We start from the raw sequence: 21713 nt of genomic DNA on the forward strand, positions 1-21713 counted from the left end.
ACAGCAATATGTAAGCAAATGCCATCAAAAGCTTTTCACCTCCCTTCCTCCTAATGTCTACAAGATTCACTGCTCCCCCTGTCTAACTGTATGGGCTGGGGCAACAGGTCTAGGAGAAGTTTACACAGGAACGGGCTGAAAGAGAAAAACAGGGTTGAAGGAAAGTAAGAGCTAAGCTGGCATGGAAGTGAAAGCTGGACCACTATCCTGTGTGCCCGGGGACACTTCCAACAATCCACTGATCCTCTCTCACCCAGCAGCTTCCCAAACCCTGAGCCAGGCCACTCCAGCCAACCATTTGCCTTAGGACAAAAGCTGCATTGTCTGCTTCCTTTACAGCGATCCCCAGGCTTCAAAATACTCTTCCCAGTATTTGTAAGACAAGATGTTTCTATTTTTGCAATGGAAAAGAAAGCCAATTGTCTTTAAGATAAAAAGTCCTACCTGCATCTTTCTTTTGCTGAGTCCTTCTCCATACTGGGAGGGATGCCGAGGAGCAGGATAACATTTTGAGTCTGTGTAAATACTCTGCTACCAGCAGGTCCCTAAACCTGTCTGCTTGCTATCAGCGCTCTTTAGCTAAAGAGTAACCGTCTGCCTGAAAGAACTATTGTCCTTCAACGCTATATAAAAAGCCAGCTCACTTGTGTTTACCTTGTGGCAAGTCCTCCCTAGTTCTTTTAGTCCTCAGAGACAAAATCTCTGCAAGTAGCGTAACCCCTTCTCAAGCCAATTAACAACATGAATGAGATGACAAGTTACAGAATTATAGAATGGTTTGGGTTGGAAGGGACCTTAAAGATCTAGTTCTAAACCCCCTGCCACAGGCACGGACACCTTCTGCTAGGCCAGGTTGCTCAACACCCCATCCAAGCTGGCCTTGAACACTTCCAGGCATGGCCTTCCACAAGTTTTCACAGCCAGTCTCGCAAAGCAGCCTGACATCTCATTGACCCGCGCAGTGCACACAGTGGCTCCAGGAAGAATGTGCTAGGAGACCCAAGGAGGCTCTGCTGTGAGTCCTGTTGTATCCTTCAACAAATCCTCTGTGCTCCAGCTTCCTGGCCTGAGGCTGGGTCTAAATATTTTTGCTCCCTTACAAACCTGTTGTTGGGATGAAATGTGATGAGATATGTTGAAATCTCATGGAAGGAGCTGCAGATTGTAAAATCTTAGTTTGTATTTGTGACTGGCTTATATAAATGTATAATTGCAATGAAGTAACACAGTCAACCATAAACTTTACCTCTGAATCAGCACAGGCTCCACAAACTCCACACAGTGATTACAAAATATCTACTGAACTTCATCTGATACACAAGCCTTAAGTAATTAACTAAATGTCTGATAACGTAAGAGTAGGATTAGGAGGGGTCCTGGCAAAAAATCCAGTGGTTTTGCCTCCTTCACAGCTCCCCATTGCTTCAGAGATAAAGATTATGGTTTCTAGGGTAACGAGACACACACACACACCAAAAAAGGACACATTGTGTAATTTGGTTTCCTGAGACCGTCAGAGCATTGTTGGGCCAGAAGCATAGCCTAAACATGAGTATGAAAGAGATTTGTAATTTATTTAACCACTCATTTGAATTCACAGTCATGCTTTACATACATTTTTAGTTTTAAGGGTAGTTCTCATATTTAAATGCACAGTTTCTAACAAATAGTGACACTTTAAAATTCACAGACCATTATTAAAGACACATAGAGAACAGATGGTCCTGTTGTGTATGTGCATATGTTACCACTGAGGGAGTTTGTACTTTGCTTCATGCCACATGCACACATAAATGTAAAGATTGAATAAACATATAATTCTCCTATGATATTTATGTTTCTGTATGGTTTATGTGCATAAGTATACACAGATGATAGACCAGATTACCGTTTCAGATCGCAGCCTTTCACACTGTGGAGGGGAGTAAATTATGCAGGTCTTATAGAGGTGTAAGGGCCAAAAACGATGATATGGCCAGTAAAGTTGGGGACCAGTGAGCCTTCAAAACAAGAGACTTAACTTTGTCTCATTCGGTATTTGCTAGCCGGGGCATGGGCACACATATGCGCTCCCACGTGGACACATGAGCTGCCTCTTTGTGACAGACTCTGCTCCATTTTCTTTTTTTGAAACCAGAAGACACCACGCTGCTGCTGCAAAGCCTGCAGGGCACTGCCACCTCCTACCTTCACGCACACCAACCATTCTTCACCTACCTGTGGGCACTCCTGCCCTCTTCTCTCCACACTTCCAAAGCTTCGTGTCACAGCGTCTGATGAACTGGCACGTCTGCCTCTTCCAGGACCCATCTTTTCCACTTATCAAGGTCTGGGTGACTCAGAGACAGCATTCCTTCCTCCACTTTCAATAGCGTTTAGGTCACTAAAGCTGGGTCAGACAACTTCCACCCAGTTATCCAGGACCTAAACATGATGTTACGCAGATGTCCCAGCTGGGATGATGGCAATACATTAAACCACGCTCAGGAATGTTCGCAGGCACTGGAAGGCAATTGTCAGTTCTGCTAAATTGTTTGAGCCCCGGCATGTTTTTGGGCCATGCAAACTTGCGCTCCTCTGGAGCATTCCCAGGCAGGGGTCTGGAGCCAGACCACTCCAGCAGCCACACCAAGCAGCTTGCCTGCAGTCACCCTGTCTTGCCAGGATGAGGGGCTGCTTGAAGAGCTCATGGCCTCAAGTTGTGGCAAGGGAGATTTAGGTTAGATGTTAGGAAAAATGTCTTTACTGAGAGGGTTGTCAGACATTGGAATAGGCTGCCCAGGGAAGTGGCTGAGTCACCATCCCTGGAGGTATTCAAAAAGCGAGTAGACGGGGTACTCCAGAACATGGTTTAGTGGGCATGGATGATGGTTGGACTCGATGACCTTGAAGGTCATTTCCAACCTAAATGATTCTATGATTCTATGGCTGCTTCGTGACAACTGGCGTCACTGCCAGAGACCGTTCCCAGGTATGTTCAATTTACTAGTATAGACAGAGCCTTTGAGACTTTCCCAGGTCAGGGCTGATCACCCGGGTACGCTTGACGGAGCCATACTCAGTGCTAATGAGCTGATTCCTTTCTAATCATTCAAGGCATTTAGTATTCATACTTACCATGAATAGAACCAATGCCTTGCAGGTGTCTATTTTACAGATTATTAGCTGTTTTAAATCTAAATGTAATTACCTATTTTAAATTCTTACCATAAGTATCAGACCTCCAGTATTAGAAGTCCTCCACATTAAGAGCCAAGCAAAGGAGTTTGAATCCATATCCAGATAAAAGTCCTCAAATAAGTAACCTAACACCCAAAAATTACACCAGTGAGTCACTCTACTAGCAGTGTGTTCATGCCTAGTGCTGCTGTAAGCATCCCAGGCCCTGGTGAAATCCAAATTTAAAAAAAACCAACAACCCAGGTTACTGTTCAGCAAAGTGCTTGCAATGAGCACTGTAACTGATTTAACTTCATCCTGTTCTGTGGGAAGGCTGATTTCTTCCAGTATCCTTCATATTTCAAGATTCTCGAAGATAAGTGTCCCACTCCCCCAACCAAGACTGATTGCAAACTCCTCACACGCAGGTTAACTGAGCAGTGCCAAGGCCTGCAAGTCACTTAATACTGTGGCCCTAACTCTTTTGGGCAAATAAACACCCTGAAGGAACCTGTAACTTTCAGGGGGCAGCTGTAGTAGTTTTAATAGAGGTAGATTAGAAGATTTCAGAAAAATTAATTCTTGCAGAAAGCACTACTTCCTGCTACTGCCTTGCTTTTCTCTCTCTCCCTGCCAAACAAGCACTATAATTTCATTTCCAGGGCTGGGAACTCAGGTGCTCGGTTACACAAGTCATGCTGTACAGGCTAGTGATGGCAACTGAAGCATCAGCATCCCCGCTGCACAGCGTTGTGACCTGTGGACGCCTCTTTCTCTTTTACTTCCTCCTTCAGAGCTGTATAGGAAGAGGGATGAGATGGTAGGTAGTGAAACTCCAGGGCGTGGTTTAGGAGGCATGGTTAATGGTTGGACTCGATGGAGTTAATGGTTAGACTCAATGATCTTGAAGGTCTTTTCCAACCGAAATGATTCTATGATTCTATGAAACAACCCAAGCAAGCCAGAAAGGCCCTGTTCCTTTGCTCCAAAGCAATGGATACATGCTTGAGGAAAATCCTCTTCTAGGCAGGACAGCAGGTCAGTACTTAGCAGACCTGAGCAACCGAACCTCCACAGCGTATGCATGAATGCCCCTGCATGACATTATTTTAGACCTGGACAGTAGTCAGCAACACCTTAAGGCCAGAGAGGTGCTAAGCCAATATAGAAAATCAATAGCATTTAAGAAAAACAAAACCCCACCCAAAACCCCAAACCCACCACCCTGTATACACATAAAAATTTAAGTAAGCTTAGAAGATCAAAGAATTTGGCTGTATTTGTGCATTATATAGAACTGGAATGTTTTACACACAGGCAGCATTTTTTGCCTTGAGAATAATTAGGAAGGATTCGAGATGCCTAATTGCGCTTCCAAGACATATCGGGCACTAGCTAAACTGTACTGCAAGCACCAACAAACTTGCATTTCCTGTTCTTAAATGTTTTGAGTTTTAACTGCTGAACTATGAGATAGAGATCATAGTAACAGCAGCAGAACAGAACAAAGGGAAGTGCAACTGAAACAGAAGCTTAAACCAAAGCAGTAAACTGCATGTTGTTGATGTGCTTTTATTAAGAGGACATGAAAAGGACATTATAAGGGATTCAAAGCATGAGGGTGAGGAGGAAGACAAAACACTTGAAATAAATGTTCCATGGAGAGAACATCTCTAATAATTTATTGACCTTCAGTTTCACATTGTGAAAAAAAAAAAAATGCAAGTTTTACAAAACCTTAAGATGTAGTAGCAAACAAAAAGACACAACATAGACAATTTTACTTCTTCACTTGCACAATTTTCTTTTAGCACATGAACCACATCTTCAATAGCCAGGAAAGGGAAGATTATTCTGCTCTAATCACTCTTATTCAGACAGGTGTCAGACCTAGAGAAAAGGGGCTGCACAATTATACCAGAAGAGGAAGTCTGTCCTTTGTTATATGTTTCTACAGCAACCAGCCTGCAAAATAAGAGGAACCTTCCTGTCTCATGCCAGGGTTTTTGTGTGCACTCCGCTGTGAACTGCATTTGTTTCAAAGTGTGGAGTGTTTTGCAGGACTGGAATGGTCAAGTAGATAGCCAGGATTCCCACATCAATTCAAAGAGTAACAGCCTAGCGCATTCCCTGCAGAGCCAGAGGCCCACCCTGACTTCAGCTTCCTTCAGCCTACACACAAGAATTAATCGACGACTTGAAAGCAGACCACAACTTTGGAAACAGCTGCAGAAAATTCATCCCACTTTTGGAAGTTGCATGGTGCTACAACACAGATTTCATAAGCTAAGTAGTTAGATGCAGTGCAGCTTCACGTCTGGACTCTAATCAGCTTGACGGAGAAAACAGGTCTCAAACCTATATGCCCTTATTCAAACAAGGGAGCCCCTGGGGACCCGGTTCTTCGCTTCCTTGTACCTCGTACAGTCACTAGTGCCTGGGAAGAGGACATGCAAAGCACAGGAAGTCTGATTTTATGGCTCCCTTTACACTCCTGGGAGTGATCCACAAGATGAAAGGCAAGAGCAATTCAAGGCTGTTTGCTTCAACAGCTCGACGTGTGCAAGTACAGGGATACAGAAAGGAGGCCTACCCTATCTAAGATGTCTTCCTATTGCTTAAAAGCCATCTAAGAGAAAAGAACCAATGCTGGGGGCAGGGAAGGAGGGGTGCTGTGGGTTTAAACACTTTTTTAATCTATCATTTCAAGAAATCAGTTTAACCACAGGAACTGTAACTGCTCACAACTAGCTGGGCCTCACCCTTTAAAAAAATGCTAATGTCTTTGCTAATTAATCAATGTTGTCTCAGTATTCACAGAACTCCAAATACCCTGTTTCTGAAATGTAAGGGTCTACTCCAAACAGCAAGTCAAATGTAAGGCAGCACAGAGAAACTTCCAGTGACCAGTGTAAACACTTTCAGATGACAAAGCTTTCACAAATACAGTGACATCACTGTCACAGAGAAAGGCAAGCATCACCAATGTGGCTATTCTTGTTTTGCATGCACCCATGCAGCTGTTTACTTACACCGCAGCACACACCAACCATGTTACTGAATGTGCCAGTTAAGTTGGGCTCCAGAAACATTTAGGAAAAAACACAATACTATACACACTTCGTGACAGGATCTGGCAAAGAAAGCACCTGTGAAACATAAGCTTCTGAAATCCAGAAGAAAAAGAGTAGCTTCATCTCTGTCTCAAGACCAGACTGATAAGAAACAAGTTTATTTAAAAATCAAAGTTTGGTTTCTCAGGATTGTATCTGACACTTCTGAGCAACCAAGTGTTTAAAGACACACCTGGCTAAGGAAAATAAAAGGCAGCAGAGTTTGAGGGCTATTTTTAAGATTAAGAGGTTTGGTTTTCTATCCCCATAAAAATTTTGCTAGAGCACTTGGGTCTTTGACACCTGGCCACTCAGATGATCATCTGAAATCCAGGTGCATGAGGCAATCCAGTCAGTGCAAAATCGCTGCTCTTCTTTTTTCTTTTCTTTCTTTCTTTTTTTTTTTTTTTTAAAGACTTCATCACTAACCTATCTTGAGGTTTTTGTTTTTATTTTTGAATCACCATACTCCACTCATTCAGGTCAATGTGGCTATATTGTAGGTACCCCTCCTCCAACCCAATAAATAAATAAATAACTTTGGACAATGACTTCATCTGGGCTTGGTGTCTGGAAGCTCTTCCACAGTATTTGTGTTGCAATCAGGAAGCTGCACAAAGAAAGAGCTGCAAGAGATTTTGGCTATTTCCAGATTAGAAATTGAAAGGCATGACCAACAAATGAAATGTAGCAAGGACACCATCTACAAGACACACCACATGCAACCTGGGGAGCTGGTGGCCTGAGAAAGTGACCTCCATGGCTTCTTCCTTTAGTACGTGTGTAATTTAAGATCCTGCCTTGTAATCCTTCCATTTCCAACTGGGAAACCACTCCTCCCTTCCACCTCCAACTGCTACCCAACAGTTTTCTTCCTTTGTGCAGCAAAGCAAGTCAGCGATCACAAAATGTGCAAAACATACAACAATTCACACAAGCCCTTGCAACTTGAAGACAATTGCAGGCATTGTTTCAGCATGCAAGCACTGAACAATAAATAACTATATCTACAAGTAACATAACAGGAATGGGACAGTTTGAATTACTTATAAATACAGGGAGGAAAGGGAACAAAGAGCATTTGGGGAATGTCATTTTCATTCCCCACTGTTGCAAAAACATTTCACCACTGGTCTGCTCCTTATCAAGCGGAAGGTCACTCACTGCACATGGGACAATGCAACGCATGATCTAAGAGATGCTGTAGGCACTGCCCACAGACAAGCACGTTCGGTTACCAGAGTTCAGAAGCAACACTGCTGTATCTTCATTCACAGCGGCATCTCGCTGCTTCAGACCTGGACTGCTTCCCCTGCAGCTGGTGCTGGGACTTCAAACCACCACAAAGAGAGGTGACAACCATTTCAAATTTCACATACAAATAGCAGAGTCCACAGAAATTGAGTGCTGTGTACTGCACAGCTCAGAGAAGTTCTGTCTCTTCTTTTTCTTCTTTGAAGGACTGATTTAATATTGGCATTAATCCACAATTACTAGCACAAGGACCAGATCACAGGTTCGTCCATTCATATTTAACCATGTGCTGAAGCACTGAAGACAGTTTTTTCCCTCCCATTCCTTCATGTCTAAGTTAGATAATTTACAAGGTGCAGATGATTTTCTTCAAATGCAAGAGACGCTGAACGATTTTTCTTCATTAACATCTTTTCTCCAGATCTGAGGTTCCAATTCTCTTCTCCAAAAAAGGAGTAAACTAAAAGCATGGGGGGGGAGGGGAGAGAGAAAAGACTTAAAGGGTTTGCCTGAGACAATATACCACCAGGTTTTTGTTAGATGTCAAGGAAAATCTAAAAGTTAGGCTTAGGATACAATCCAGTTGATGGACTTCCCTGCCCCCCCCCCCCCCAATGTGCCTGTGCAATAGCCAACTACTGATAAATAAGCCAGCCAAGAACATAATTATTTAGGGTCAGATTCTGCCTTTATTATTCTATTAGCCTTGCACTGCAAACCACCCTACTGATGCCAGAAAGGCTGTTTAATTTTTTGGCTATAAGTTCAGTCATTTGAAACCTCAATGAAACTGGCCCAATACAGTTCAACGTGATGGGCTCTGCATCCTGCATACTTCAACATTTCTATCTTCCCCCCAAATTTTAAAGGTTTGTACATTTGTTTTAAGCAACATAATCTTGTGCAACTTCTCTTCCACAAGAGCCCACATGAACACTTAGTGCAAAGAGTTTTTTCTAAGCCCAGGCCAAAGGAAACCTGGCTGGAGTAAAGCAGAAGGGGAGGTGAAGGTGTCTCACCCCAATGCCTCCATTCACCATGAAGAATTCTGAATTGAATTTATTCACAATATAGAAAGGGACATATAATCCTCCTACTTAAAACATATCTACTATTCATTACAGCAGAAGTCTGCCTCATTTCTTTTCACACAGCAATGCACCATGCATCAATAATTCCATCCTAGAGTCCTTTATAAAAAATTGATTAATTATTCAAGAAGACATTCAGCCTTTGGATGCTGAGATTGTGCTTTGCTTTTTCACTGTGAAGCTGTATTAAAATGCCAGCTTCCAAACCACCATCAGCTCACAGTCATTTCTGACAGCACTGCTAGAATTTTAGGAGGCAAATCCTACATCATTACAATGCAAAGGAGCTCCAGTGAACTCACAGTTCATTTGAACATACCACATCTCTCAAGCTGTGATGTCTAAGAACAACAGGGAACACTCACAGGAAACGCCACAGCCTACATAACAGCCCAAAGCATCAAGCCTCTTTGCAACTGTGGGCTTGAAACACACTATCATCATTATGTCTAAAAAAAGGTCTCTGCACTTAGTGTTGATTAGTCTTTTCTAGACATTCTTCAGCATAGCATGCTCTTCTTCCCACTGAAAGAGACTATCAACACTGATGCCAAAACAATGTTCCCTATCAAGGGACGAACTTTAAAAAAAAAAAATTATAAGCAATGCCAAAATGGGGGGGGGGAATCCCCAACCTACTCAAAAGCCCCGAGTTTGAGGAATGAGACAAAGCAGCAGACTGAAGTCTTCCTAAAAGCTGTCAGACTGGGGCCACACAGCACCGTGAAAACTGAGGGTAATCAGAAGTAATTTCCGTTTTGTCCCTCCCACCCACTGACAAAGCAGCAGGAGTCAGTAGAAAAAAAAAAAAAAAAACCTACTTGCTGGATGAGCATACAGCATTGGAGAGAGTTCCGTCTGCGGCTGCGTTCAGCCAGTTATCTTTTGTGTTAGTTAAGCCAGTTACCTTGTGTGTTAGTAAAGCTAAAATAATAGCTTTCAACAAGATACTGCAAAACAAAGGAAAGCTTTTTGCACCGTTATATTCTGAGGACTCTTTTTCAAAATAAAACACTCCCTCTCATGTACTGTAAACTTCAGAACAATTAAGTCAGTCTCAGAAGAATAAGTCAGTATTTTTCTTGGCACAGACCTGAGTCCGGGCATTCAATACTACTGCTTTGATAACACTGAGAACTGCTGAAAGTCAGTAATAATGGAAATTAACTGAAGACATCAAGACGTTGTTCCCAGCTAGGAAGGAAGCCACCACGCAGAAGTCAGGGCTTCCATTTGCTGGCTGTTGGGGGTGTGATTACTCCTAGCACCCAGGATCTGGTAAGTCTCAAGGGTTTGCCCTGCTTTTGCAAGAGAAAGTTTGGGAAAAATGAAGCAAGGAGAGGAGAGAGGGCAGTGTCTTCGAGACAACCACCCACCTGGGACAAGAGCAGCTGACGGCACAACACAGCACAGTTTGACACTAGATTTCCACGTTGACCTGCTGCTTTGCATGGCCCAACCTTGCATTCTTTACTCAATCAAAGCTCCCAGTCAGCTGAAAGACAGCTACAAGACGAATCCTCAGTGTACCACAGAGAAAGGAATTTCACAACTACCCTACATTTCTAGATATATACTTCTATCTACACTGCTTCAAAGACATTTGGGTTTTGTGTTTACTGCAAGAGTCAGGCAAATGTCTCCAGCTGCAAAAAAACAAAACAAAACAAAAAAAGATCTGTCCAAACAGAAGAACCTAGGGAAGTCTTCATACACAAGCTGCTCTTCCCATTTTCTGGAGAACCTCCATCAGTCTGGACTTCTAGGTAACTTAGATGTAAATGCAGAGCTTGTTTAATTACTGCAACTGTATTTATTTGCCTTGTTCCTTCTAACCTGCTTGCCTTCATGGTTACGCTATACACTGTTCAAATCCAAAAAGAAATTACCACTCACAGGGAATGGATTATTTAGGATTAAGCATGCCGCTATATTTGTTTGGTTGGCTGGTGGTAACTGTGATTCTGTACTAAAGTCTCAAAGGGGGAGTGGGGGAAAAGAACAACACAACATTAACGGGAGTCTGCCAGATTTGTTGCAAAATACACAGATTAATAGTTCTGGAAAATGTCAGTGACTTATTTTAAGTGGTGTCACTCTAGAAAAGATAAAAATAAGGAAAAAAATTAATAATAGTTGAAGTAACAGTTAGTAGTTAGCATGAAAAAACAGATTTGAAGAATATTAGCAATATGTGTAGGTACCTAGATTTTTTAGTGGTTTTTTTTCATTAACCTTTTCTCCTCTCCTCCCAAAAATGAGAAATTCACAACAACCAAACAAGCAAGGCCAAATTCAGACTTGCTTGTGAGAAGATACAATGCTGAAGTTGCATCTAGTAAGAGCTTGGCCCATTATATATAATTAAATTGTTTTGGAACAGTGTGTGCTATAGACTGGTAATTATTTCAGCCAGCAATATTAATTATATGTCATCCTGACACTATATCTCCTCCAACATATATGACCATAACTATTTTGAAAAATCTGCATTTTAAAGTATATCAATGGAGCAAATGCAACCTTAGCCCATGCAGGTGCAACAATGCTGTCTAGGTAGGATGGAAAATTAGGCCTGAAGTGTCTGTAAAACACTTTTCATAAGGCAGCAAGTTTCCCCATAGGCTGTCTGCATGGAGAAGCATGCTGTCTGCCCAGAAATTCAAGTGAATTCACTATCAGGCTTCAGATCAGAATTTACAGTATTTTTTGGGGCACTGTTACTGGATATAGAGAGTGACCTAGCCTCTGTCATCAGGAAAAGGGCACTAAACCATTGTTTAGCATGCATTTAGTATTTAAACGCAGAGCAGGATTCAATTTCCAAAAGATTATCTGCATTTCCCCACAAGTTGAAAATGTTGGTTTTGTTCAGTCCTTTACATCTAAATCATATGGGAAAAGACCCTGTAAAGAGAAGTGGGTGCAAGATATGCAACAAACTACTTCCAGCATCTGGCTTTGTCACAGACATGGTGCCTGGCTTACAACAACCTGTGAATGTATGTGTCTCAGTTGCTCCAGCTGTAAAATTGGATTGAATATACTCACCCTCCTCAGGTGAATATACTCACCCTTGCTGAAAAGCTTTGTGAAAAGCATTATTACAGTGGAATTCAAAGGTGTTATTTCTTACCTGATAATTTGTAATTGCAACATACACACAATTATGAGGGGAGGTGCTTCCATGTGCTGACAAAAGCCGTTGGAATTAATGAATAGGGCACAGTTGTTATGCTGTTCCATACATCTAATGTGGGATCGTAGCAGTCCAATGTTTTGCACCTCTGAATGCCAAAGTAGCCTCCAACGACATACAATTTGTTTCCAGATGCCACTGCGTGGCAGCTCATTCGCTTAGCCGTCACATCTCCCACCTTAGTCCACTGGTATGCCTCACTGTTGAATTTATAAGCAGAGCACGCAGAGAATTCAGTATCTCCACCCATAATAAAAATCTGGTTACCCAGAACAGCTGCAGCTGTGTAGCGCCAGGGCTGAGGGCAGGTGGCTGGTACTGTCCATCTGTTTTCACACTGATCATAGCACTGAACTTTGGGCAGCTTGTCATGGCTAACACTGGTACCTCCAAAAGCAAACAGCTTAAGCTTTGCACTGACTACAGCTGCATTGCTTACTCCCTCTCGCAGTGGGGCAACCATGGTCCATTTGTTGGTCACGGGGTCGTATTGTTCTACTTGCTTTAAGGATACTGAAGGGGAAGCTGGAAGGCAACCAGTTGCTGCAGTGTGTCCTCCTACTACATACAAACAGTGCTTAAGTTCAGCAGAACCATGCCCAAACCTAGCCACCAGCATGGGAGCAGCCTTCGACCACTCCTCGTGAAGGGTGTCATACACCCACACGTCTTTGGAGACTCCGTTTTCTGACCCTCGACCCCCAGTGATATACACTTTGCAGCCTATGGCGCAAGCACTGAACTCTTTCCGTGGACTTGGTATGTCAGCCTTTGGAATGATCTCCTTTGCCTTTTGGTCCACCAGGTACAGCTTGTCACACATAAAGGTTTGGCCACCCAGAAGAAAAAGCGAATGGCCAGTTTTACGGGGTCTGGCACACAAACTAGTGACCACTCCATCATTCTGTAAGATCTTTAACTTGCATCGTATCGATTCTTCTACAATCTCTTTGCTTTTCCTTTGCTTGGTGATAAGTTCTTCCATGGCCACATTCTCCATAAGGTATATGGCTGGCAAAAGGGCCAGTCTCACCGTCTGCAATAGCTCAGGCAGGTAACAGTGACGCTTACTCAGGTCATAGCTGACCCAGTTGATAGCTGATTCATACACCAGCCTTTCATCTTCGGTTTCTAACTCTTCACTGGAAAGGAGCTGCACTACCATGTCTTTTGGCAGCTGGAGAAAGTCTTCGCTTTTACTGATACTCTGGAAGTTGCTAAGGCACATCCTCCAAGAGAGTTCATACAGCTTCGTGCACTGGTGAGCATCCGACAGCAGCAGCATGCCAAGACAGTTGGTGGGATGAAGGTTTTTCTCCAGAAATTCTGCACAAGCATCCCGAATGTCCTGAAACTCCAGCATGTCACCAGCCTCCAGCAGCGACTCCGCATTCTCCTCATTGATGATAACCCTGGAGGAATACGCATAGTCCAGAAGAAGCTCCAAGACTTCTGGGTGAATTGAATTATGAAAGTTGACTTCACTGTCCTGGCTCTCTTTCAGTCCTCCACTGAACATTGCTTCAAAATAGCGGCTACAAGCAGCTAGAACGGCTCTGTGGCAAGGGAATGACCTGTTCCCAGCATGCAGAAGTACATCTGTAAAGAGACGCTGCTGACGCAGAAGGTTCAGGTGAGTAAGGACACTATCAGCATAGGATGACTTGTGGAACAAGTATATGTTTATGGAGCCACTACTGGCCCTAGATTTGCGATTTTCATGCATGCTGACTGACATTTTCTTTCACACCTATAAACAAAGAAAAAAATGAATAAGATCAATGAGACAGTTAAATTCATTATTGTTTTTAGATATCAAAAAGTGTATCTATTATTCACTATAAAACAGGGAAAAAAAGCCTTAATTTATAGATGAGTGGACAGCGAATTGCATCTACCTTTGGCATGTGTTGGTTTTTTTTTTTTTTGTAAGATGAGTTTCATAAATGACATACACTAAATTTGTTGCCCAAGAGCAGGTTTGTCTTGGGAAACCTGATCTCCAACTTTCATAGCAATACAGTAGGCAAGTAAGTCAGAGGGGAAAGAAAAGGAACCAGGACCGATTTTCTCACCCTTCCCCAACCTAGACCAGCTGATTCATTACATACGTACACATGCACATGCTTGAAACATTCTCCTGTACTGAATCATAGCAGGAAGAGCTACCAGACAGAATACTTAAGGAATGTCAAAAGCTGCACAGGGAACAAAAACCTACTAATCCCATTAGGAAGCTTTCCTTTGGTATAATGATTCCATATGCAACAGCAGAGAATGAAAAAAAGAGAACTTTAAAATAAAAGCCTAGCAACGATCATAAATTTAGACTTGCGAAATCATAAAAAAAAATGATGAGTGAATTTTAGAGATTACATCTTGAACTCTGCCAGCAGCCACCTGCTATAGTGATGCAGCATATACATGGGCAGAGTCAGCAGAAAAATGTGTTTTGATTATCAGCTAAAGTCACCAAGGCATCATCGCCTCTGAAGCTACCTTGACAGTCAGGTTTTCAGAGCACAAGCCATCGGTTCATTTTGAGGTTTGGAAGAGGCATAAAACAAAAGACATATCCTATCCTACCTTACCCTATTCCTAACAAACACAATGCTGTTTGGTCCCTCTTTGGAGGTGAACATTATTGTTACCTGCCATGATATGCAGGTCTATGTATGATTACAGCAGCAAGTTTTCAGATTCAATTAAGAGTCAAGCCAAAATAGTATGGAGTATAGGGAAATGGAGGAATACTGGCAGCCATATAAAGCTAATGGCCATAAGCCACAGTGCAAATAATAGGAGATAAAGCATACAGTGCCCAGTGCAAGCTGTGGCTGTGACCACTACTGTAATAATCTTGCTTCTCTCTCCCCAAAATGCAGAGGAAGCTTGGAGAAAGATGAGAACCAAACTTCCCTAATTACTATGATATTCGCATGCCCAGAGTCCCTTTTATTGCACCTTCAAATAAGGAACAGGGCAAAAGCATACCTGGGAAGTGCCCGATGCTCAAAGTCAGAGCATGACCTGGGGCTAGTTGTGGAGGTTTTTAATGTGGATGTACTTCCCTCTCTCACAGACTCAAACATTTTCATATTCCTGAGCATGTTTAAGCAGTACAGAACTGTACAACTCTATTCCCACATTTCACGCTTCAAGATGACACAAGAGCTTTACAAGCCTCAAAAAAAGCATTTTTTTAACAAATACATGTCTTTTTCTAGATTCATATGACCAGAACCTTCAACAAAATCAAAACCATATATGATTAATTTGGGCAGCGGACTCCATTTCAGAACAAGGGATCTGTGTATAGGGAATATGCAACACCTGCAGATTAACTGCAGCATAGCCAGTACCATTCTCCTTGCTAGCTGTGCTAACATACAGAATAATTTATTTGTCACATCCAACAGCAAGTTTGTGATACACCTTTCCCTTCAGTCACAGCAAAAAAGCCCATCAAACCAACATCAATTAAGGAACAAAGAGACACCTTACTGTAGAACTACCATAGCCCATTTCCTTTAATCTGAAACATGACTTCGTGATGAAACTTAACCAGGATTGAAAAGAACAAGCAACACAACACGGCTCACTATACAGTGCTTAATTCAAAATCCTCCAAAACAGAGAGGAATCCTTACTCTACCCTGCAGAAGTTTGGAAAGGTATCTTACTAATGCTCCCTAGACCAACCTATTAAATGTACTAACACTAAGCACAGAACAACTTAAGGAGGCTGGTAGTCTTCACAACACAAATCCTTTTACAAAGAAAATTAAGTTATCTTCAATGCAATTGTATGGTCTGGCAAAAAAAGACTCAGATGGCATTCAAGGATCCTGAGCACTAATCTCAGACTAAAATTACCCACTTAATCTATAGCCAAAAGGATTATACTGACCATATACAGGTTGAAACCTGCTGGAACTGAAGGATTACAGAAAGGGTCATGGCTTGAAATACTAGTACACAAACAGTTGGGAGACATAGATGGGAAGGCGAACCCTTTACTAGCAAAGCACCCCCTGCAATTTTTTCCAAACTTTTGCAAGCACTTTACCATTTTAAATGCTATTATGATGCAGTGCAAAGCATTCGCTGGATGTCTACAGACTGGTTTCCTCACCACGGAGCAGGACAGGAGCTAAACACCCACTAATCAGAGACAATAGAGTCACCAGGATCTGAAGATACTCATTGCCCCCCTGCTCTCCATCCCAATTAAGTGAATGTGTAGACATCACAGTCTAGGCATGTCAGGATCTCTATGGAAACACAGTTCCTCTCCTTTCCCCCCACATATTGGGGGAATTCAGAGTATACTGAAAACTTTCTTTTATCATGCACACAGGGTTCAGAAATAGGGCAGGTAAAGTTCATGTCAGAGGCTGCGAATGCGGGCGTTCAGATCTTTCAGCGGGCTCTGTACTCCAGTGAGCACCACTTGCTCAGCATCATTCAGAATGAGCCCATAACCACAACAAAATACAGGCAAACATAAAACACCCACCCTGCAGTTATGCATACGTTGGAGGCTAGTGAGCTACAGACCATATGTAGAAGAAGAGATCACTGCGCGTTACCCAAGCCCACCCACAGCCATAGTAACGAACACCACTGTAAAAAAAAAAAAGGTAAGATCGACTCTGATCGAAGCTACTGAATAAGGCACTCAGTGTTTCACCCCACCAAAGTAGAAGATTTGGTCTTTCAGTGAGCAATCCCATTTCTCATGAAGCACTTGCAGATTTCACGTACGCTGGTCTTTAACTGTTCCAGTAACATTGCCTTTATCATCACAATATCATCTATTGACAAGAATTCAAAATACGCCAATTCACGTTTAAGATAAGCCAACATATTTCCCGAAACAGAACAAAGATACATATCTACCCACATCTTTTTCCTCCACTGTGGTTGCTGAGATGAGTTCACACATGGACTAGTCGAACAAACACCCTTACAAGCAATTATCATAATTTACTAACAGGCTCTGTTTCTGTAAACATGTCCTTTTGCAGTGTCTGACAATTAGCTCAGTCCAGAATTTTACAAGAATATTCAAATGTATAAATGACATCTCTGATTTCCCTATTTGTTGTTGGAAATTATGCAAGCCTCAAATACTTCGGCAGAGGTAATTTACAGTCAGTGAGCAAATGTTCATCTTGAATAGTACGAGTCAACTCCCTTCAGGCGTTTTTTTCCTTAGAAATAATAATATTTGTATGTAAAAGACAAGAAGTGGTCAGTAAATTACAGATGTAGATTTTATCTAGGAACAGAGGTTGAACCAAGACTTTGATTTATAATTACACTTCAACAGGCTACTTGTCGCAGCAGCCCAGTAGTAAACACTACTTTAAGACTAAACAACAGACTCCCTGCCCTACTTCTTAACAGCTGTGCAGCATGCAGGTCTCAGCCTAAATCAAATGAAAAATTAAGTATTTTCAAATTACTGACACATCCCTGATGTAGGCTCATTTTAATACGACTCTGTAATTACATGGTGGTAGTTGCATTTTTGTTTAGCATCATTGAAACAGCTGAAGGAGAAGAAATCTGCTAAACATCCCATAGAATTTAACTAACACCGCTTTCAGCGGCTAAATCTGCAGCGATACCAGCAGCGTTGCAGAGCCAAACCCTGACCCTACCCAAAGTCCTCTAGCACAAACTCAGTGGCTTCCTAGGACCTGCAGCGAGATGGAAAGCAGAACACGCTGCTCCTGCTAGGAATGCACTACTGCTCACCACATGCAGACAAAGAAACCAAACTCTAAATTCCCTTCCTCTTCACTCCATCACAACGCCTAAACAACTCCGCCTCTGTAAAGACACTTGCCGGGTTTCTTCCCAACCCGACAAAGAAACAGCCCGAGAAGTTAAAATGCATTTGGTTTCCTTTATACGGCAATAACCACGTGCGAAAGTTTCCGTAGCAGCGCAGGGAGGGCAGCGCCGCAGACAGCTCCGGGAGCAGCGAGGCGCTCGCTCCTTCCCCTGGTCTGCCCCTCGCCCGCCGAGGGATGCTCCGGACCTCCAGGGGCCCCGAGGAGGAAGCTGAAGCCCACCGGGGAGGCTAGCAGCCTTCCTAACAGGAGCCGGCGCTTTCCGGGGACAGCCGCACACGGGAGGCGAGAGCGACGGCGGATGCCTACCCACCGGCCGCCCAGTGCCCCGCTGCCTGCAGAAGGGGCGATGCTCCCCGGCGCTGCGGGCAGAGCGGAGGAGGGCCGGGCTCCGGCCGTGCCGGGGACCTGCAGGACAGCCCGGCTCCAGCCGGAGCGGAGGCGCGGCACCGCACCGCGGGCGCGGACTTATCCGCGGATCCACGCCGCGCCTGCCCCGGGCTTGAGGCGGCAGCAGCTCTGCCTCTCCACGGCGGCCCGGCTCGCCAGCCCCTCCGCGAACCCGCGCTGCCCACCCGCCTCCCCAGCAGGGCCGGCGCCGCAACAGGTCGGCGGGCACCGACTTACAGCAGCGGCTCCTGGGCGAGCGCCGACGTCCCTCTGCCTCCGCGGGCGGCGCAGCACCGCGCATGGGAGGGGAGCGCGGCTGCAGGCGCGGCTCGGCGGTACCGCGGAGACGCGGCCTGGCAGGCTGCGCCGCCGGGAGCCGCGCAGCGCCGGGCGGAGGTGGTGCCGCTGGCGGGAGGCGGGCCGCGGAAGGAGGGCGGGAGGTAGGCAGGAGGGACGGGAGGAAGGGAAGAAGCGGGCGGCCGCTCCTGCTGCTGGCACCGCCGGCCGCAGCTCTGCCCCGGCGGCGGCGCGAAGAAGGGGTATATGGGCCGGGGGGGGGGGCGGGGGGAGCGTTTATGCAAAGCGGGTGAGTGACAGGCGGGGGAGGGACGGGACGGGACGGGAGGGCTAGGGCGCAGTGCTCTCGCAGGAGTTGCTGCCCCGGCCGATGGCAGGAACGGCGCAGCGGTGCCCCCGCGCCGCGTCGCTGGGGGCTGTGGGCCGGGCCTCCCCAGCCGGCCGGCCGGTGTCCTGGGCCGGGCCGAGGCGGCGCGGCAGCCCCGCGCTGTGCCAGCGAGCGCCGAGCTGCGCGCTCCCGGCGCATCGAGCCCGCGCCGCCCGGCGAGCGCCTCCGCCGGGGCGGCACTGCGCGGGGCGAGGCGGGTGTTCCCGGGGGCACCGGGCTGCCGGCGGCCGCACCGCTCGGAGCGAGCGAGGGGGCGCGCCCCGCTTTGCAGACGTCGAAATCCCTGTACGGGGGACGGGGACGGGGGGGGACGGCAAGAGCCCCGCGGAGGGTGCGGAACTAACTGCGCGGAGGGGCCCGCGGACGCCGGGGTCTGCGCTGCCCGCGCTGCCCCTGGCCGGCATGGCGTGCTGCGGCGGCCGAGCCCGGGGAGGAGGCGAGCGTTGCAGCCGCGGGAGAGCGGCCGGCAGGGCCCGAGGGAGCCCGGGGTCCCGGGCGTCGCGGGGGGCCGAGCGCCGCGGAGGCGCAGCGCACCGCGCTTTCATTGCGCTCTCGTGAGGCCTTCGCAGCGCTGCTGCTTCATAGCTGCACGCCGGAGTGCTAGAGCAGCACAAAGCTGAGCCTGGCTTTAATTATTTCCCAATTAACAAAGTATGAGAAAAACGCACTTGTGCAAAAGGCTGATTTCAAAAATAAACATCTTCTAGACATAACAGCGGTGTTTACATAATGGTATCGTGCAGCTCTCTACAAGAAGAATACAGGATACCGTCCTAAACACTGTACATACTGCTGATTTGCCTTTTGCTAATACCATTTAAAGCAATGGGTTTAGTCAGCCTTCGAGGAAGATAAGAGCAATTATTGTACTCCCACCAGCAGGAAACTCCTAGCTGCATATAATAGTTTGGAGAATTTGTTCGTTCCTCATAATGAAACGTCACTCAAATTTCTCCTGTTAAAAAAAGCCCTGCAAGCAATTTGCTAACATGCAGACGGTTACTGGTATTCCTGTGGCTGGACTCCAGAGTCTGCAGAGAAGCACACACTTAGTGTACAGCAGGACACATCTGAAATTCCAGAGAGCCTGGGGGCATACGCAAGCCTGGAGAGCATGGCTGAACTGGGAGCAGATGAAAGAGTAATTTGTTTCATAGATTATTTCTTTTTAAAATACTGTTTGATTGCAACATGAAGTATTGCAGATTGCAAGGTCTAAAAATGCTGCACATCTGTATGTAATAAAGTATGTTTCAAAGCTGTTTAGGTGTGAGAAGCTGTTGGACATTGTAAATTACCTTAGGCAAGGGGTATTCACAGACACCAGTGATCACCTGAGTCCTGTACCTCTGAGGATTTTGGATTAGACTGTGAGTGTTTGACCTTTGTTGCACATTGGATTGTCCATGTTTTGAGTCTGGGTTTTCCCTTTCATCATAGCATTTCCCATAAAATGCCTTGATCCTGTTTTCTCCCATTTTCCCTCAACAAAACCCTGCAGAGATTCCACCCAAATCCTGTCCCCTTAGAGCTAATTCCCTTATGGTGAATCTTCCGTAGTCTGGTGTCAGAAGGTCAGATCATATCATCGTATGCAACTGGAAACACAGGGGACGCATTACTTCATACAGTGTCAGGACAAACTTCAAACAGGCAGAATCACCACCATGAGTGAAAAACAGAAAGGGTAATGTTACCTAATCTATCACTCAGCAACATCTGAACTGTAAAAGTGATTTTGAGCATGGTTATGAGGAATGGTCAGTGAAAAATGAGGTCTGTAGAGAGGACAACATACGGGGCTTACATGGTTGCCCACAGCATGCAGATTTGGGCAATACTCTGCATGAACAGAATGAGGCAATAATCCTGTAAGAGAGTGACCAGATGAAGTACTGATCTTCCTTGTCCTCCATAAAATGAGGAACCTGTTGAAGTTAATCAGGGCAGAATGATAGGATGATGCCATACATCATCTGTTGGGGAAACAACTACACAGCCAGACAGCCCTTTCTGTGTGCATGTAACTCAACGCATATGCACTGTGTAAAGCAGTGCAACTGGTGGGAGCAGAGAGGGAGAAGAAAAAGTAACTCCATAGTCCTCTGCCTGTAATTCCACAGCTAGAACAATTACAAACCACAACAGCAGTTCTCTTGAACGTGCTCACAGGAGCTCCTATTTATGTTCAGGTGACAAAGAGCATCCAAAGTGCCTCTGCTCCTTTCTGCACAGGAGTTAAAACTAGGTTGCTCTGGCTGAATACAGAACACATTTAGCATAAGAATGCTTGCATGGCTAGCGTGGAAAAAACACTCAAGAAATTAACCTGGTCCAAAGCAAATCTTTGGGCTGGTTTATGTTGGTCTAAGAACTAAGTCAGGTCACATTTAAACACAGTTCCGGTTAAGCCAGTTTTGTAGATGGGCCAATCTGTATTTTGACACTGCTGAAAACAAAGCTGGCCTAGCCTATCCCAGGACATAGTTTAACATGCCCACTGAACTAGTTTAAACATGTTTCTCCTAGTATTCATATGCCAGGGTAGATAGGATCTTTGAAGTGTTGCTAAATACCGTGATTTTATCAAAAATTGTAAGATAATTAGCCCTTTTCTCAAAGTCCCAGCTTCTAGAGTCATGTGAAATTGATAATCTCTTAGGGTTGGTTTTGTTGTTTGGTTTTTTTTTTAATACGAAGTCTGAAAGAATGACTATGTGGAATGGAAGTGTGGCCTTCAAAAACTGAAAGCTTGTAAAACCCCAAATATTTTCAGTTTTCATTTCTGGAATCGTAAGTGCCACATTTGACTCTGAAAAAATTGGGGTAGCAAAAACTTCTTTGTTCAACTCAAATCCAGCTTGCTATGCAGAGAAGCGCTGCTGTTTTAACTAAATGAGTTTCACCTTGCACTTTATTTAAATTGGTTTGGCTTCTGTGTTGAGACAAGTTCTTGGA

At 44.8% G+C, this 21713-nt stretch overlaps 1 protein-coding gene across 1 annotated transcript; it reads right to left on the reverse strand.

Moving 5' to 3' along the window:
* Nucleotides 1–4813: 4813 nt before the first annotated feature.
* On the reverse strand, nt 4814–18574 carry ENC1 (ectodermal-neural cortex 1). The gene is made up of 3 exons (XM_052778155.1): nt 18308–18574; nt 11754–13566; nt 4814–7986 (listed from the first exon to the last, which is right to left on the reverse strand). The coding sequence occupies exon 2, from the start codon at nt 13552–13554 to the stop codon at nt 11785–11787; it is 1770 nt and encodes a 589-aa protein (XP_052634115.1). The 5' UTR covers nt 13555–13566; nt 18308–18574; the 3' UTR covers nt 4814–7986; nt 11754–11784.
* Nucleotides 18575–21713: the final 3139 nt, after the last annotated feature.

This window comes from Harpia harpyja, chromosome Z (assembly GCF_026419915.1).
Source record: "Harpia harpyja isolate bHarHar1 chromosome Z, bHarHar1 primary haplotype, whole genome shotgun sequence".
Lineage (NCBI taxonomy): Eukaryota > Metazoa > Chordata > Aves > Accipitriformes > Accipitridae > Harpia > Harpia harpyja.

Excerpts from the sequence above, each read along its gene's own strand:
- ENC1 (XM_052778155.1), bottom strand. The coding sequence starts at position 13,554 with ATGTCAGTCAGCATGCATGAAAATCGCAAATCTAGGGCCAGTAGTGGC.